Source organism: Hesperophylax consimilis, chromosome 14 (genome assembly GCF_061612785.1).
Source record: "Hesperophylax consimilis isolate HC1 chromosome 14, BYU_Hcon_1.0, whole genome shotgun sequence".
NCBI lineage: Eukaryota > Metazoa > Arthropoda > Insecta > Trichoptera > Limnephilidae > Hesperophylax > Hesperophylax consimilis.
In genome coordinates, this window is record NC_142849.1 from 1,270,360 (window position 1) to 1,290,809 (window position 20,450).

The 20,450-nt window shown below is 31.7% G+C and overlaps 1 protein-coding gene across 1 annotated transcript in view; it reads right to left on the reverse strand.

Annotated features, from left to right (window-relative positions):
* Nucleotides 1-20,450, reverse strand: part of LOC149417748 (C3 and PZP-like alpha-2-macroglobulin domain-containing protein 8) — a 445,592-nt gene that overhangs the window by 197,686 nt on the left and 227,456 nt on the right. The window contains exons 7-8 of the mRNA XM_089639401.1: nucleotides 17,058-17,213; nucleotides 380-508 (exon numbers count right to left, since the gene is read on the reverse strand). Of these exons, the coding sequence (XP_089495527.1) occupies nucleotides 380-508; nucleotides 17,058-17,213 (285 nt within the window). The remainder of the gene's footprint in view (nucleotides 1-379; nucleotides 509-17,057; nucleotides 17,214-20,450) is intronic.

Consider the following 20,450-nt stretch of genomic DNA (forward strand, 5'->3'; position numbering starts at 1 on the left):
TTATTTATAAACTGTGATTAGTTTGATAATACCTTCAGAGGGCGAAACTGCTGTCACGCTTAGTAATAATTACACTTTACAACAGAACTTTTTAATATATATTTTTTTGTAAATTTAATAGTAAAAATCTTGAATATAATATATATATAATAAAGAAAGAACCAAAAATTAAAAACGAATTCTACAAATTAAACTTGATAATTAAAGGAATATATAAAAATACAATTTCTATCAGGTTTGGTATCAGCACTCCACTGTGAACTGCTAGCTTCGCCTCATTGGCAAACTTTCCGTTAGAGCCAACCGTGTTGAATAATTATTTTTGACGATAATTCAGTTTACATCCAATAAAAATCATATTTCTAGTCAATAATCTAACCTGCATAGGTTTTTCTATTCCCTCGATGAGGATATAACAGTCTGAGGTGGAGTTCCACTTGAGGATAGGCTCCCGAGCCAGGATGTAGTGACTCTCGATCTCCTTGCCTTCTACAGCCACTAACTCAGCCTGAAACAAACAAATAGGTCACATCAATTAATTTTATTTAATCATTTTAAGTATCAATTTTAAAACAGGGCTTAATGAATATATGAGGTGGTTTGTTTTGCGCAGAGAATAATGTTAAATATTAACGCAGCTGAGATCTGCACATGCAAAAAATAACATAACTATAGGAAACAGTGTTTCCTTCAAAGAGGTCGATTACTTGATGCAAGGACCCGAATACATTTTTTTTAATTTAAAAAAAGAAAAAAAAACATTCGAGGGTTAGGAATAACCTGACAATATTTGAAAATCTACTAATACCACCACAGTAAGCGGAAAATGTTGCTTGTGTTGTGATAGAGGACTAAGGACGGGTTGTTTCGGAGAATTTGAACAATTCATAAAATTTGAACGTTCATTTCCGGGTTCTGTGAAAGTCCTATTCAAGTTCGGTTATTATATCATTATAGGCTAGTTGCTTGACAGAACTGAAATAAAAACACAACTTGAAAAAATCTTCCACAGAACATGAAAATGAACGTTGAAATTTGATGAATTGTTCAAATTCTCCGAAACAACCCGTCCTTAGCCAGCCGAGGAATTGAATACACTACGTCTGGGTAGGTCAAATTAGTCACAATTATTGTTTTCGTACACTTTACGTTGCTCTTTGGTCTGCTTAATTTTACGTATTTGATAGTTGGAGCGGCTCAAGTGCGTTGTGCGGCTCATCAGTACTAAGCTATTGAATAATTGAAAATTATGAAAATAAAAACTAACTTTGCTAATGTCAAGATAAAACCTGAGAGCTCAGTGAAACGACTTTTTTTCATCGATACTATTTGAATTACGAAATCTCTTCAAAAACACATAACCTTTGGCTAGTATTAATGATTCCGGATACGTGCCCCAACAATAATCCTACAGATCCGTTCGAACTCCCTACCCTCTGTCCTCTACGTGTTAATACAGCTCCTGTAAGGATATATAGACCGAGCAAACAGAACTCGACACGAACATATTTCCAATCATTTTCAGACCTCGGATAAGTAACGGAAGTCAATATAATAATGGTCCCTGATCACGTTATCGAAAGAAATTACTTATCCGGGAAGGATTCATTTATCATCTGTGGCGTATTTCATCTTCAAACATTATAAAATGCGAAGTTTTATCACCTTTATATCCTCTGTGCATTATATTTTTACTGCTTTTATTAAGCTGTGAATATGATATTTCAGTATTTTCAACATTATAATAATAATATTTGAATGATTAATATAGCGCAGTTTTTATTAATCAATATCCGCAATTTATTTGGGTATATTGTGTGACTGAAAGTAGCGAACCAGTGATGGAGATGGGCATAGGAAGGGTGGGAAGTACCTGGCTATTCATATCTTATAAGTTTGGTATTAGTAGGTGCGATTTTGAGTTTTGAAAACATTAAAAAATATTTCGCTCTGAGGAAATAAATTTATCGAGAGGTTTAAGTATAGGACACAAAAGAAATATTTTAGAATTTTTCTGTAATTATTTTCTTTGAAATTTATTCACTTTTTACATGTATGATTTTACACTTAACCAGCGGTATTAAAATGACTATCAATATTTTGACTAACAATAGCATATAAATATAGATAACCGAGCATGGAGTTACATTTTCTAAATTGTTTTTATAAGAGCAGGAAAATGAATTTATAATTACGGGTGAGTAAAAATTTGCATAAACCCGGTTCGCAAGAATGTTCATAAAATATTCAATTATAAGAAACGGATATAATTTCAGGAATGAAGAATGCCAAAGCAAATTTTAAATTACTCCTTCAAAATTCAACAGGAAAAAATACTAAATGTAGATAATTTAATTTTTAAGGTAAACATCTCATGGAAATGGGTCGAGCTTTTTACTGAAAGCAAAAGATCGCATAAAAATGCTCTTAAATATCTAAATAAAATTTCCACGAAGTTACATATTCATGGCGGAGGTTTTAGAATTTTCCAGCCCAGTCTTAAGATTTGAAATCATTTTTAGAAGCTTTTCAGAGAAAACACAATTACTGCAATACCGGGACATAATGGCTCACTTAGAATATTTATGTTGGGACACAAACTGTATTTTAATGGCGAACACACAGAATATCTTCAAGCTTTTTGTACTTCCATTATTTTTGTCTTTTTTGTACGCTATACTGTTAATACCTTTTTTAATGATGCTTGAAGACTGATTAATTTTGTGTAGCATTGTTTTTTAGTGGTTAATAAACACGCTCCAATTTTTTTGTTACACGTTTCGTTTGGATATATTAGTATTATCTTTTTCTTCAAAATTAATGGGTTTAACCTTCAAAGGTTATTCCAATAAATTAAACACTCCACTTGGTTAATTTTATGATCTGAATGGGATACATTTATTCAATTAAAAGTGTGCTCACAAAACACGAGTATACTATTGGTACGCCCTCTATGAAATGATTCAAATGTGACAGTAAATAGATACATTTCTAGATTTTATTTTTATTTTTTATTTTTGTAGAGAGACAAACAGCTTTAACGGAGCAAATATAAATATAAATAAGTACGTACCACGATTAATCTGTGTCAAGGAAAAAGAATGATAATCTTGCATGTATTTAAAACATACTTTTAATATTTTTATTTCGATTGTCTTTAAAATATCTTTCTATCAATCAGCTTAATCTTTATTTTTTATTTCTAGTATGGTTTCTATGAAAATATGTATTTTATAAAATTTATGTGAGGCCATTACATGTCTTTACTCTTATGTTTTATTATTTGGTCTACTAAATATTATTTTTTTATTCTTACAAAAATCATATACGAATACCATAATACGGGCATGAGCCTAGTATGTAGTTGAGAAAATCACCAAAATTCTAATCTCTTATAATTTATAAAATAAAATAATAATAAATGGAAATCACATTTTTATAAATACTTCAAACATTGAAACAGTTTCCTCTGACAATTCTTCCGCAAATATCCAATAAATAGCAGACGGCAGAAATAAGATACCTTATTATAATCATCGATTATTCTCCATTTTGAGGTCATTTTAATTCCGCCGCTGCAATAAGCCATCTCGAGGAGCCAATAAACACCGCCACCAACCCTTTCCAATTCTTCTGACAGTCCTTCCCGCTCATCCTGTACCCCCGGCCCCGATAGTCTTACCACTTATTCGCGGTTCGAGGAATAATATCCCAAAGCCGATAATGATAACGAGTTTCATATTCCCCCGGCCCGGCATGCCCGCGGCAGGGATGAACTCCGTGATACTATTATTATAAGCTGCTAGGAAATACACTGGACATCTCAAAAAATAATATTTATTGGACGTGTTTGATTATTGTTTCTGTTTCTGAATATTATGTTCTTATATCTGTTAGGCTGGAAATAGTGCCAAGCGTATGGCGGTCGCGCACGTCGGTAGCTTTCATTAATGTGTAGGTGATTGAATGAAGAGCCGTAGTGCCACGCGAGTCATTACACGCTGTATACGAGAACCATCATTCCATCTCGTCACCGCTAGCAAAAGACTAGACTGTTTCCATGTTTCACTCCACGGTTATCACTAATGTACCTACTTCCCCATAAAAATAACTTCCTTAAAAGCACATGTTGGGAGTATGCGACAACGTGTTCTGTCCATGTAAATATTGTCTGTACAGAGGGTAAGAAAATAAATAAACGAAAATGAAACAAAGAGTTGTGCCAAGACAGAAAATTGTGGTGTTCCGTACGAGATATCATCAATACCTCTGTGGAATGTGCCGGCAGGCGTACAAAATGACAACACATCTTCTGAGAAAAATAAATGCCGCCGACGGGAATTGAACCCGCACCTTCTGATTGCCGGTCAGGTGCACGGAACCACTGTGCTACGTCGGCTTATTTTTAACCTCCAATAATTCAATAAAAACTAGTATTTCATTCAAAAATTCTTGATTTTTTTTCCCTGAAAACAACCAACTTTATATTTGTAGGAAAGGAGACTAAGTTGGCGTCGAGATATATTATATTTTCATTTAATGGTGAGACTTGTCAAATATTATAAATATTTATTAAATATAAACATATGTTCAAAAGACAAGGTTTTGTGCAAAGCAAAAAGGATATCAAATTATTATAAGAAATAATTATTAGCCTGAAACACAAATATAAATTGAAAATGAGAGGGTTCAATCTCGGAAGATATTTGTAATTTATATTTTTGCTTCAGACTAATAATTATTATTGCTTATAATATTTTGCTTTGCATAAAACCTCATCTTTTAAACATATATTTATCTTTAATAAATATTTGTCAACTGTTAAATGTTTTTAACTGCTAAATTACCGGTGTTCTGGAGTAAAGGGCACTAGCTTTGGGATGTGATTTTACATGATGGTAGAAGTAAAAAATGTTTTCGAATACCATTGATTTTATTCCCGCGCATTTTTTTCATTCAAGCAATTCGACTTTTTAACCTTAAAAATAATCCACCTTAAAATATTAAAAACTTATATATTTTACTTGCACGTTGCAAATAGTTGCATTCAGCAGATACATGGTACATGAATTATACATAATTATTTACCGACTTTTATTCCGACAATATCGTAAATTGTCACATCTTGGAAAGCAATCATGTGCAACATAAAAGTCAATGTTAATTTATTATGAAGAACCATTCAAGATACGTTTTATGGTTTTCCGCAAACAAAAATGGTAACAGCAAAAAACATTTATTTTGAGTCTCGCAGCTTATCAGCGATAAAGATATAAAAAGGTAAGGAATGGTAAGATGGGCCATTCCACAAGATGCTTTCACAGAATATTATCATACTAGTGTCAGCCCTAACGACTTGTCAAATAAAATAAGGGATACTTTGCAACAATAATCCCATAATATCCCCGCGACAGGGGAGGCTGGGCAACACGGAACAGTGACTTGGCGATAATAACGGCCAAGACAAATCGTTGTTTTTGTTTTGGTTAAGGAGCGCTCACCCTCTCCGATATCCTGCGGGACGTTATTATTTCTGCGGAGTTCTTAGATCTGACAGACATCACCCGATTGGCTCCGGAATACAAATGATTTCTTTTGAAGAGGTCTAAATTAATCAATTGAACTTATTCAATACATTTATTTAGTACATGCTTTTATAAATAAACAAGCAGAAGTCCCCGGCGTTGCCTGGGCTTTAAGCAGAGTTTTTCTAACTCTCATGTAGAGAGTGGTCTCCCTCTTATTTTAAAGATCGAGTGTGCAAAATTTCATCAATTTCAAAATAAAACTAATGATTTGGATACCAATCAAATACACGCCTTGCCGGACGCACGGTGTCCGCCACAGACACTCTTCTTTATTTATTTATTAATTTACGGACAATATGAAAATATAATATTTACATTTATATTTATATAAATGGTGTTTTCGTCTGAGGCAGCAAACTTGCATGTTTACTCTTGAAGAGATAATAATTAATTTGATTATGTCTTTATACGCTGGCAAAGTAGTATTTGACTCCAATGGGAATATTTAACCATAAAAGATTGGTACCTACTCGAGTTCTTTGAAATCCATACCTTGTTTTGTTAAATGGAACTGATTGTGAAAAAATAACGGTTCTATGAAAATGAATACGAACAAAATATAAATGTTATGTAACAAAACAAATATAGATCTTTACAAAGCTCCTTTGAGTCCTATGTGGTATGAACCTATGTGAAAAAATGCTTATTTTTCACAAAGGACGTTGATATTGAAATCTAAACTAGGAACTACCTAAATAAACCTTAACAAATGGTAGTCACTGATTTTTTCCAGTAAATATTATACAATGCGTGTTACCATAAAAACATTATTATTTATACAAGATTACGTTATTTAAGAATTGTAAATAAACATGAAAATCCTTTTTTGTGGTTGTATCCCAATATTTTATTTTTATTTGTTTAGGAGATCAACAGATTACATTAAAATAATATAAAATATTTGAGAGAAATTAATTTGATTTTTTATAGATTTCCACTCGGTACTCAAATATCGTCTGTGACTTTAAAGAGCAGAGTTAAACATGTCAAATTGTGAGTGTGTCAGTGGCACCCATACTACCCAGTTGAGTTTATACATCCGTGCCGTTACTACGCACTCGTTGATTCTCAATTTAAAACTAAAAACATTAATTTCATTTATTTATCTTTTAATTTATTTGCAATGTTTATATACTTTTTAGCTGCTGGAAAATCATTCTTGCTCGCGTACTTTCTGTTTTCCGTGATTTTTGTAGGTTAGGTATGAAAAATTCAATCAGGGATTACCAAAATGGTTCTTTTAACCTTTCGTTCCACCTGCTATCTAAATCTAAATCTATATTATCCCTTTGTTACGATCTGGCTATTCCATGTGAAAAATAAGAATCACATTTGCAACCGCCACCTGAACAACACCCCCCCCCCTTATTCTATAAATCTAAGACATTTAGGTGATCGCCTCATTGGCCCCTTTGTGTTCTATTTTCAATTTGCAACATTTCAATAAACATTATCATTCCCTTTCTCATTCCCCTCTTCGTTTTTCTACTTTTTTGATCCTTTCTAATTTTCTTCAATCTTTTCACCAATTCTTTCTATCATTGTTGGTAATGGTACCATGTGGGAGTTAGAAATACTAGAATTGTTACAGATCAGTGGGAGTTTTTTGAATGAATTTGCTTCTAATAATTGGAAAATTATATTATGATATAGGGTATTTTTTTTTAAATACGTTTCCAAACAGCTTTATTGTTTTTCTAAGAATCTTCAAAATATTTCGTTTACGTTACGTAAACAGATATAAAGTATTTAAATTGCTGTTTGAAGTTTTGTTTGTATTAATGTTTAAGACGAAGTACCTATAGCCAAATAATGTAAATAGGCAAAAATTTCTTCGAAATTTTACTGTATTTGAAATATATTATTTTACTGTATTCGAAAGATATTATTGAATTAAGTTGTATAATATTGACGTCGGAGAAAGATAATAATGGTAACGGCTTAATGGTTTGATTAAAAAAACTAAATAGGTAGGCAATAATCAAGGTGGTTAAAAATAATAAGGAGGGTGGCGAAAATTTAATCATTGAAGTTATTTCGCAGCACAAAAACTTTAAAAAAATCTGCGGGGGTTTGAAAGGTAAACATAGGTTTTCAGCTGGCAAAATCATCATCTACTTGATACGAGCTTTATTACATTCCGTAAGTCTAAACTTAAACTTATCCATTAAACACGAAAATTAGATTGGATTATATTTATTTTATATCAGTGTTTATTATATTTGTGTAGACTACAAAACGATTTTTAAAATAATTATTATGAAAATACCACAAAGGTAATTACATAGGATTTATGAAAAATGTTTTTAATTACTAAAAGTTTAAAAAATATGGAACCATTAGAAACCCGTCATTTGTCAACTGATTAAGGTGACACAATACCCTGATAACAGGGATTTGCCCGACGTTCACATTTTAATTATTTCTGATGAGCTTATTACTAAAATGTTAAATGTTTCTAGAGGGATTCGAAGGGATGCAAGTTATTTATATATAAGATTAATAAAAACAGGACCTTATCATTAAATATGTTATGGAAAAAGGTATGTATATTTTATTAATTGTAAAATGTTGTAAGATAAGCGGCAAGCACCAGATTTTATTTTTGTAGACGATGAATTAGTAACTTCCCGACGAATCCCTCTAGAAACTTTAGAGATTTTATTAATGTATTCATAAGAATTAATCAAAATATAACACTCTGAAATTTCCAATTTCTATACCGCTAAAGGAAACACAGCCGTAAGTACTTTAATACTGTAACGCACGCAACTGTATTCGTGTGCAGGTGCTGAAGTACTTAGACCGTTCCAGGCCAGTGTCGGCCAGAGCTCAAGCCGGAAAGGTCGTCTTTGCTCCGGCCCGAATGTACGGTGATTTCTTTTACGTATTTATTTATTTAATGAAACGATTACTTTTAATTCTATTAGTGAAATTTTCTGTTTTTTATAATTTAACTCCTTCCTCAAGTGAGTAAAGGTTTTTTGTATGTTTCACCAATATAAAAGAAAACATTACTTTTTTTCAATTGTTTATACTTAAAATGTGCACAGTGGTCATGTTTCAGATAAATTTGGACATTGTTAAAAAAATATGAAAACAGTTTATTTGGTAGAAGTTTTTTTAATTCTTAAGTTTCTTTATTTTTATAGTTAAATATTACCTTAAATATTTTTTTGAATAAAAAGTTCCGCTGTTATGTGCGATTTTTATTTGTAATTGTAACACCTAAAAATGATTATCAAGTAAAACTTATTTCATATAAAAAGTATTTCAAATATAATAATTATAAACAATGTAGTTTCTTTTAACATATAAATTATATTATTTGGGTTTCAGTCACACCAATTTTTGGGCACAGAAAAATTGGAACTGATTGTGAAGAACTCAGACATGCCATATATACCTAATATAATATTTTAACCAAAAATTACTCTACTTTAAAATGCAAACAGATTTTTAAAGAATTAACTGGGTCTGCCCTAGTATAAGGTATTATACAAAGTGACCGGTATAAAATTTTGGAAATTCGAAAGTTTTTTTTCCATAAAACAAATACTCTACATCGAAAGTTTTTCTCCATACAGACAATCAGACATATGTTACCTATAAAGTACCTAAAGTCATTCGAATATTAAAAAGAGTTATTCATCTTTTAAGTTTAGATTATTAGATCATTTGTTGTAGATAGAATTGTACAATTATCTCCCCAAGTTACTGCACTTACTTACGTTGAAATGATTTTCAAATTTAAGGTAAAATTTAACCAATTTATAATAAATCTCTTGGCTAATATATACGTACGTTTCAGTTAAATATGGGAAAACAGAAGACAAAATGAGTTTTATCCCGAACAAAATGACGGCACCAAGAAAAATGCTTAACGGAATTGAGACGGTACTACATAAATACACTTAAAAGTAAATTTTTGGGCTAAATTCTCTACAGAACATAATTGTAAAATGACAGCTTAATTATTTTTATATATCTATAAATTTGTAGGTATACACATGTATACGCACTCGATAAACTTCCAGCGATTCCTGAGCTTATTCAATTTGGAGTATAAGAAGTAAAAAGTAAAAGTAGTACTTAAAAGTAAATTTTTGGGCTAAATTCTCTACAGAACATAATTGTAAAATGACAGCTTAATTAATTTTATATATCTATAAATATGTAGGTATATACATGTATACGCACTCGATAAACTTCCAGCGATTCCTGAGCTTATTCAATTTGGAGTATAAGAAGTACATTCATTTTGGTTTCCCATGACATATTTTTTCCACTTCAAAAGAAAAACAAAGCATTGGACGGTGAAGGTTTTTTGATATCGAAATACTGACATAAAATTTTACCCATTAAATCCCACCTATGTATTGTAAATTCCTCTCGTCCTACAATGAGTTCTTTAACTCATCGGGATTGCTCTAGCAAGAAATAAAATCTAAAATCTGAGATGTAAAAAAACTGTAATGTACGAACTATTTTCTATGTCAAAGTTTTGTTAGTAAAAATATTTTATTTTTCTATTTTTGTACTGTTTCGTATGTGAAACTTATAATTTTGATATCAAAATACCAATGTAAAATTGTACCTAATTACTCCCACCTATGTATTGTAAGTTCTTCCCGTCCTACAGTGAGTTTTTTAACTCATCGGGATTGTTCTATCAAGAAAAAAAATAATAACAAAAAAGTATTTGTGATTTATGATTATTTGGGATGCCTTGCATACTGCAGATGATTATATACTGCATGTAGATACCACGATTTTCAAAACACCATGCAAATTATGCAATTCATTAACTAATGCCAACAATAATGAAAATTATTATTATCATTTTAAATTTATAATTATAAAACTTGTCCGTGTGAAATCAAACTATGTCACACTGTGCGAAATTTTGACCAACGCGGGGCGGAAACGAAATGTTTTGGGCTATAGTATTACTCTAAGGGCTATAGCCGCGCCCACTAAAAACGCCCATAACTGATATTATTTTGACGTCTTATGTCCTCTTCCGACAAATCCCTAAACCTTTATGGAACCATTGGAAACCCGTCACTTTTCAACCGAGTAACCGACAAACCCCTAAACCTTTATGGAACCATTGGAAACCCGTCGCTTGTCAACCAAGTAACAGCCCAACCCCTAAACCTTTATGAAACCATTGGAAACCCGTCACTTGTCAACCGAGTAACCGCCAAACCTCTAAACCTTTATGGAACCATTGGAAACCCGTCACTTGTCAACCGAGTAACCGTTCAACCCCTTAACCTTTATGGAACTATTGGAAACCCGTCACTTGTCAACCTAGTAACCGCCAAACCCCTTAACCTTTTTTATTATTTTTTTATATATTTAATTTTCTTATAAATTATATTTACTTTTATTTTTTCTTATTAGAGGTATCATCCTCACTGGAAAATCCATAATTGGTTTTATTTTTGATTTACTACACATCTGCAAACTAATAAAATTTAAAGGGTCGATTTTCCGAAAATAAATAAAAAATAAACTTGTTCACAAGTAACCAAATCATCATCACGTGTACCTATATTATTATCAAATTCAATTATTCAACAAAAACATTTTCAAAAAATATTAGAATAACCTCATTCATGATATAATTTGGCTTTAATAGCGACTCCTACTCGAGTAACCTAATTACGTGTAAACAAACATTGAACAAGGACCCTTAAAGCTTTAAAAAATATGACCATTCCCTAGGATCCGATGAAGAATTTTTAAGATTTTTAACCCTCGATGCATAAATAATATAAAAGGATTTTGGATTTTTAATAGAATGTCGTACGGCGTCTGTCTTCTAAAGGTTTTTATAATAAGATAATGAAAAACAGGCAAGGAGAATATGGGAGGAACGAAACAGAAATCAGATCACCTAGAAACCAGATTAAGGATGTGCATACAATGAACTGCGTTATTGCATTTCAAGAAATATGCCATTGTTTAGAAATAATAATTGTTTTTAAAGTTCTTGTATTTTTAAAAATTATGTTTTATCATGAATTGCGATAATACAATAATACCGAACTAAAAAACCATGTAAAAAGTTATAGAATGGATGGGAGAGGAAGCGATGAATGTTAAGAATATATTTCCTAATTTTTTTGCATTACGTTATATTGGCTCAAATTAAAAAAAAAAATGTATGAAAGAGGCTGCGCAGCCATTTCTATACATAAAATGAAATCAATGCAAATTGTGCGAGTGTTCCGATTAGTTATTTCAAGCCGAATTGTGATTTTTGCCCAGATACAGCCAACCTTCGACGAGAGAGCGCACCCAAAGAGGAAGAAAAATCATTTAATATTTTGTAATAATTACCAGAATGATTAAAAATACATAATTGAATGAAATAATGTAGTACATTAACCTTTGTCGTCCCGCTGAACGAATTTCCTAAAATAAACTAAAATAATAAAATTTTTGACGTCATCCGTCTACCTGGCAGCTTCTTTGTTAATGTATCTTATTTCGTCTCGCATGTTTTTCTTTTATTATTATCTTTTTTCCCATTAGGACCTGTAGTATAGTGGCACCCGCCGCCCTTACAACCTCCCACACTCTCCCACACCACCCCCAGCCACTAAGCAGCAGAGGAGATAATGAGCCATGACAGAGCCTTCGCAGCCTCCATCATACGAGGAGAGAACGCTAATTATTTTTGAGAGAATCATAAACAGCATTTTTTTGCCACAAGAAAGAAACTTCATACTATCTTTGTTTTCACTCATGTTATGTGTATATAAAGGTATTTTAAAAACTTCGTCCGTATGTTTTACACATGGACAGTAACAAATTAAAAGAATGCATTATTTCCACATTAGTTAAATAATAATAATAAATAATTTCCAATTGTTTAAGCCATTAATACATGGAAAGTTCGGCTTAAATTATTATTTTCAAGAGACATTTATGCATTTCTCTTGAAACCTTCAAGATGTTGAAGATAGAAACAGGTGGTTAAGCAGCACCATACCCCGTGTCATTTTGTACTTAGACAAGACGTCTGTTCTGCCATTTGGTATGTACATATATATCAGCATGGTAGTGCCGCCTTTGGCAGTAGTTGTTTGGTACAAAAATCTATCAAATATCAATGAAAGTTTTTTTTATTATAATTTGATTTATGAATAAGTTTACCTGGTAGGTAAACGTTTCTAACTTGACAAGAGATTATGTTAAAATAAAAACGATTTTGTTAAATATATTTTATGACCTGTATGAACGTTATCGAATCTTTATAAAATGTTGAACTTTAACTAACTAATCCCAAAAGCTATGATTTAAAAATGATATTAATTCTCTCCATATCGCACAAGTGAAAAAATACTATTTAGAATCGATACGTTGCTCAGAATGACTAAATTTCATTAAATTCTTTCCCTACTTCATAACATCATAATGCCAATTCCATGTTTTAGTTTCGGGCGTCCAACCAATTACGTTTGCATACACTAACTTGGGGTATACAGATAATAACTTTGTTTTTTTTTTTTTTTAAATTGTATTACATATTAGTTGTTCAGGAGTAGTGCATACGTAATTCACACATTTACCCTACATAATATAACCATTTAATATGTGATGATCCTTATATATCATCTGATGTAACAGGTACGCCTCCAAAACGTGTTATTTATTGTAGACCCGTGAAAACATTACGGGATAATAAAATTGTAGGATTGCTAATTGCATGTAATCTAAAAAAGGCTATAAAAGGTAATTTAAAAAAAATCAGTTAAAATATTACAGGCTTATGGTGTAGGCATTTTAAAGCTTGTCTGAATTCAAAATATCAGTTCGAATATTGAAAATTTCAAATCACATCCGAGTTCATTAAACCAGATATAGAATCAGACCGACATGCGACAGACAGACCCACAACCGAATTAGAATTTTTGTGTGATGAGAAAAGAGAAAACTGATAAAAAAATATTAGGTATATATTAAATATCACATTATTTGCAGAAACTCCCTCTCGAGCAACAAACAACAAAGGCATTATGATGAGGTTTCGCTCACAATAAAAACATAATATTAATTATCCCACATCTCAGCGACATTATTTTCCTTATATCCCGGAGGAAAACAAATATTTCCTAAGTACCTGTACCGACATAACATCATAATGTGTGGACATTAGTAATGACGCGACAAAGACTAATTAATTTATTTCTAGGGAGAAATATCAGGAAGATCCGCCATGCGCCTGTTGTAATGTAATGAATGAGTAAATAAACATGGTTGATAACGGGTAATCATTACTAAGGAACAAGGCGAAAAAATGACAAGCTTTAGGGGTAGGTATGTTATGATATAATTTGAGATTTGCACGACCATATTTTGCCGTAATTTTGTGGAAAAGTATTATGGCAATTACGGCAAATATGATGTTCACAAATAATGTTCGTTTTATATCTCTTTGGTAGGAATAAGATAATAAAATCATTTGGGTTTATTACATTTTTTTTAAATGACCTTCCTGTGTTGTGTAAGTCAAAAGTATCGGTGTTGAAAGGTGTTCTGATACTATAGTATGGTATAGTGTTTTAAATTATTGAAAAGGCAAAAGAAAGTCTGTGGTTAAAAAATAATAATGTCGTAGGTTTACAAAACATAGTTTTATGCGAAGTTTGGAAATTATTAATGTTGGCTGATTTTTATTTTTCCGAAAAAAAAAATAGAAATATTTTGGAAAATCTGTTTGGAAATTTTAATAAAAACATTTATCTTTTTGATATTATGTGAAGATGGAAATTATCAATTTTGGGAAAAAATAATTATAAAACAAAATTTTCTAGGAAAATTTGTCGGAAAAGGAGTCAGGATATTTTAATAAAATCATATTTTTTCAATGGTTGGTTTAGTAGTTTATTACGTTGGCAAATATTATTTTTTCTTCCTTGTGTTTGTAAATATTCTTTTCGACATTTTCTCATCGGATATGCTGTTCGAAAACTTCAAAGGTTTGTTTTTGAAAATAACGGGGGTCGCCATTTCAATTTATAACGATGCAAATCTCTACAGGCGTAATAATTACAACATAATCAGGTGCTGCGTACTCATGCAGCTAGTAGATTCCTAAGGTGTGCAGGTCTACCGCTCTGGCGTAACTAGTATGTTTATCAAAATGATGCAAGGTCCTATAGGTGCTGATATTTTTATCGCGCCTATGAGATTTATTTCGGATTCGATCTTGAGCATTTGGAGTCTCATTCGGACGGGTGGATTTTTAGCACGGAATTTTTGTTTGTCATGTTCGTCTTATTTCCATATATTTTTTATGGAAATTCGCTGCATGAATGCAATATAGAGAAAACCACCACTTATCGAAACATCACTTGAAATGGCTTTTTGGTTGGTTAGTTACCAGATTTGAGTATCGAATAAAAGTTCCAACCTTTTTCTTCCCAATATCCTTAACCCCTTTCTTCCTTCAACCTAACAAGTCCTCGAGAGTTCAAATTTTAAAAGTATTTTAAAAAAGATCTCTTCCCGCCTCAAAGCAATCTCCTTTACTAAGTGTGCCACAGTCATACTGGCTTCGGGCATGGGAAATCTTACGTAATATACGTGTAAAAATAAACTCACATAACACTCCCGTGAGAAAATTAAATTACGTCTCCACCTAAATTGGCAAGTTTGATAGGTATAATATCACCTCACCGTCTCGTAAGATGGCAATTTATATTTTAAGTGCACTAGCATCTTCTGCTCTCCCTTAACTTGGAGCCACCGCACTCTCTATTATTAAATCTGTTTATTCCCGTGGGGGAGAGGGGGCGGAACAACTTCCTCTGCTAACAGCCCGAGAGGAACGATGGCCTCCCCCCCGCCTCTTCCCGGATAGAGCCAGCTACACGCGGCGGACCTACCCTTACTTGAAACCTCACGACAGATTGCAGCGTCTGCCAATGTAAGTACTCATTTGATAAGGGTGTACGTTTGTAAAGCAAGATGTTGTGTTAAATATTAAAAGGTGTTACCGTTTTCGGTTTTCGATAAAAAGTAAATTGACATTTGAGACTTTCTATATCTGGCTAAGGCATAACGTTACACGCCTTTAAAAATAAATTTCTATTTGTTGTTTTGATACAGGTAAAACTGCATTTTTATACAGAATTTTCAGAGACGTAGGTAACTGATTTACTCTTTAATCGGTGATTCCTGATATTCTTTGGAGGAAAAAATGTTCTTAAATGACATTGTTCGATCACCACATCACGGACATGTGCCTAGTTTGGTGGTCTTAACACACCCAAAACTTGTAAAATAACCAAAAAAAAGCACTGAATAAAAAAATTTTAAAAAAAAATTGGATAGAAAAAAACCACAAGACAAATCTTTCACCTATTGTCACTGGTTACTCTGTCGAGTAACCGCCCATCCTCCCATACCGACCTTAACTGTACAACACTTTCCAATGTGTTTTCAGTTGAAAACAAATTCAAAAGGCACCAGAGACTATTACCAACATTTTAACTCCAATAACCACAAGAATTACTGGTTAAGTCAAGTACTTCTCTTACCACCCTGTATTCTTACTTGTGCCCCTGAGGTGACATTTAACAAAAATTGCCATTTATTATTAGGATCACAATATATAAATATTTTTCTATTTAATAAGCATGCATTATTTAATAAGCATACTACCTCCTCAACTAGACAGTTTATTCATCACGTAAGATCGAAATAAAATGAATAAAAAATATTTCAAGTTATAAAACCACATTCAGACAAAGAAACTAAACTTGTTTGTAACAAAACTCCACAACATCCTTTCCCCAATTTAATTTCCACAAGTTTACACTAATAAAAATGTATTTTGAAAGTTCTTTTGGTAAATTAAAAATATCTGCTACTTTACATATTGGTAAATGGGAGTTTATATAAACAAATTGGTATTGACATAATGCTTGTTGAACACGAAATCAATGCAATGGGAATTAATGCATTTAATAAGAAGAAAATAAATAACATCGCGGCATCGTATACAAATAATATGTGGGCAGCTTTATTAAATATTGATTTTTCATTTGACAGTTGTAATTTATATTTTCTAAAGGAGTATTTAGTTAATATGTCGCAATTATTTGCGTATTATTTTTCAATTAAATCTAAGTGGCGTGACCTAATTAAAGAGTTGTACTCAATTTGGCTCTGAACTTGGTACCATCATTTTGAAGAAGAAATATTACTAAAGTCTTTGGCAATTCTTGTTATGAAACCGAGCCATTTTAATTGCTTTTTTCGTAATAATATTTAAAGGTGTGTACCAAAAAATATATTCATAATCAAAGACCAACCTCAAAACATTTATTTCATTCACAGAAATGAGTTGAGTATCATGAAGTGAGTATTGATTACTCGTACTATGGTCTTTTTGATTTTATTAAATTTAAAAAATCTATTGCAAATATATGTTGACTATTTATTTACCTGCAGTAGAATGACATCAGAATCTGCCAATACGGCCGGTACAGTGAAGGTGCCCTCGCGTTGTGAGATCTCAATGTCCTGGCTGTAGATGGAGGTGGTGTTGTCAAACACCTTCACGCGAACTCTGATGGACTTCTCCGTGCTCACTGCTTCCACCTACGAAAATATAAACATTTTTCAATTTTTTTTCACATGAAAATTAGGTAATTAATAACATTTTTGACAGTTTTATTAGATAATTGACAGATTAATTGAAAAATTATTATTATATGTAAAATATATACGTGGTTTGCTTCTAAAAGGGCCAATGTCAGTTTTGTTGATAAATATGTCAAGTTTTTTAAAATTATGTATTCAATAGTATTAGTATGCAATTTATAAAAAAAAATTATTGTTAAAAACTTATGCTGTTTAATTATTATTAGCGCGAAAGCTGTTTCGTCTTCTGAGAGCATTTATCAAACTTGATAATTGACTATAATTACATAGCTGATGTTTGATTTCCTGAAAAGTAGATAATCACATAAAGAGAGAAAACTAACAGGCATTTTTTCGGAATGTTCAGTACTTCAACGAAAATATGCCAAATTCATTTATAAGGACGTTCTGACGTTTCGTGGGAACTAGCAACTTCTGTCGGTGAGTATTCGCAAAATGACTTTACTAACGGTTAATTAAACGAAATCGTATTATTATATTCCGACTCCATTCATTCCGCTACACTAAGAAAAATTACATTCCGCGATTAGTACAAAGAAACTGCTGAACTCTGAAACGAACGGCTGTTTGAGAGACTTTCATAAAAGTAATTGCCACAAATTATCAGGAGCCAAACTGCCCGCTGAGGGAATTATATCCAAGTGGCGTAAGCTGGGAACAAATACAACGTAGATACGAGTAGGTACTGAGGGACTTAAAAGTTCAAAGTATTTCTTGTTCCCCGGCTATAAAGTTAGCTTAAGCTTTTGTCTGTGTTGGCCTCAAGCAAAAAATGTCAGTTCAGTAGTTAATTGAGGCAGTAAAAGGTAATAAAAAGTAACAAAGAATAAATAATTTAATACTTGTACCTATAAAAATAGGAACGAATTTCCCTTTACTTTCAAGGTTATACCCATCAATGTAATTTATTTATTTATTTACACATATACGGCACAACACGTGCCATTAACATAATTGACATACTTATAATAGTACAACAACATGAAGAATAACAGTATAATGTTAGTAAAATTTAAGAAAATAGGTAAAAAGTAAGGTAATAAGTAGTGTATAAAAACTATAATGTATAAAAGTAAATTGTAAAGTGAATAGTTTAAAATATAAAGTATTAAAGTACAAACCATAATTTATTAGGAAAAAGTATAAATAAAAATAAAAATTTAAAGATTGAAATAAAACAATAAAATGTACCAATAAGATACCTATCTCAAGGTACCGACAATGATTTAAATATAAAAGTAATAAATCCTGGATTATGTTAACCGATATGATAAATTTTACAAGTACTTATGATTTCAAGTGCATTAATAGTTTTAGAAGTACTGGTAGGCATATTATGTTTACATGATGTATTTACGTGGTACTAGCAAACAAATTTAGTTTAACGCATCTTTTGTATGAAGACAGATTACCGGCAGCGTGATCAATATTAGCATATTCATTGCCTAAAATATGCAAGCGATTGATGGTTGAGTTTTGTTCTGCGTTCGTCATAGTATTGTCACAGTGAAAAGGTGTTTTGAGTCGAGTCGGTCTACTAGGTACATGGTAATTTATTAATGAGACCAATTCAGGGGAGTCAAACCAGTTATTGTTTATTTTAAATAAGAAAATAAGATCATTGAGTATTCTTCTATCTTTTAACGATAAGAGTCTCATTTTTTGTAATAAAGATTCATAGTTTATGTCAACCGCAGGAATACCTAATTTGAAATTAATTGATCTGAGAAATTTGCGTTGGATTCTTTCAATGGAGTTTTCATGGCTTTTGTAGAAAGGGTTCCATATGGGGGAATTGTATTCTAAATGACTCCTAACCAGAGTTGTATATAGTATTTTAAATGTTTGGATATTTTTAAAATCTTTACAAATTCTTACAATGAAGCCCAGAATTTTCATTGCTTTACCCGTGATTATATCAATGTGATTGGTAAATAGTAGTTTAGAGTCGAAGGTTATTCCAAGGTCCCTTATTACAGGTACTGACAATAAACTGTGATTGTTAAAAGAGTAACTATATTTGATAGGGTTTTTAATTCTAAAGAAACTCATGATTTGACATTTTTTTATATTAAGTGTAAGTTTGTTAATGGTACACCATTCTACGAATTTTATAAAATTGGATTGGAGGGACAAGCAGTCGTATATATTTTTTATGATTTTATATATTTTCATGTCATCGGCAAATAATAATATGTTAACATCAGTGAATATGGAAGTGACATCGTTTATGAATAGTATAAACAATATTGGACCAAGGTGCGAACCCTGAGGCACACCACTAGTGGCTTCAAATTCGTAAGATAAGTGTTCTTTAATACAGACAGTTAGTACACGTTTTGATAAATAATTCTTAATCCAACATAATAAATTACCACTTATTCCTAATTTAGACAATTTATTTATAAGAATTTTAATGCAAACCTTATCAAAGGCTTTACTAAAATCCGTGTAAATTGAATCAACTTGTTCTCTATTAGCAAGAGCACCAGAGATAAAATGTTCATACAGTGTAAGGTTAGTTAAGGTAGATCGTCCAGAGATAAAACCATGTTGAAATGATGAGATATTAAATTTTATGCAAGAACATATTTTTTGGAGAATTAACTTTTCAAAAATTTTTGGTATTGACGATTGTATGCATATTGGTCTGTAATTTTCAACTAAAGACTTGTCTCCGCTTTTGAATATAGGAGTGAGAAAGCTATTTTTCCATATTTGTGGGAACTTGCCTGTTAAAAGTGATTGATTAAATAGTAGGTACAGAGGGTAAGAGACACTACTCCCACAGTTTTTTAGAAATACGGGGGGAATTTTATCTGGCCCTGAGCACGATTTAGGTTCCAGTAGTTTGATACATGCTGCAATTTCTTTAATCTCAATATGTATCTGAGATAGTTGTAAATTTATATCGGACTCAAAGTTTGGAATGTCTTCATCAGGGATATGTACAGGGTAATGTATACATTATTAAGATAATTTGTTAGTATTAAACTAAAAAATTTAAACGAAACTGTGAAACAGAACAAGACACAATTACTAAAATGATATCAGTTCATAATGTTGATTATGAATTTGAAATATTTGATCGGAAAATATGACGTAAAATAATTGGGTCCCAATCATAGACATATGAATATTAGTAGACCTGCCCTAAGTGATTAAAAGCGTATT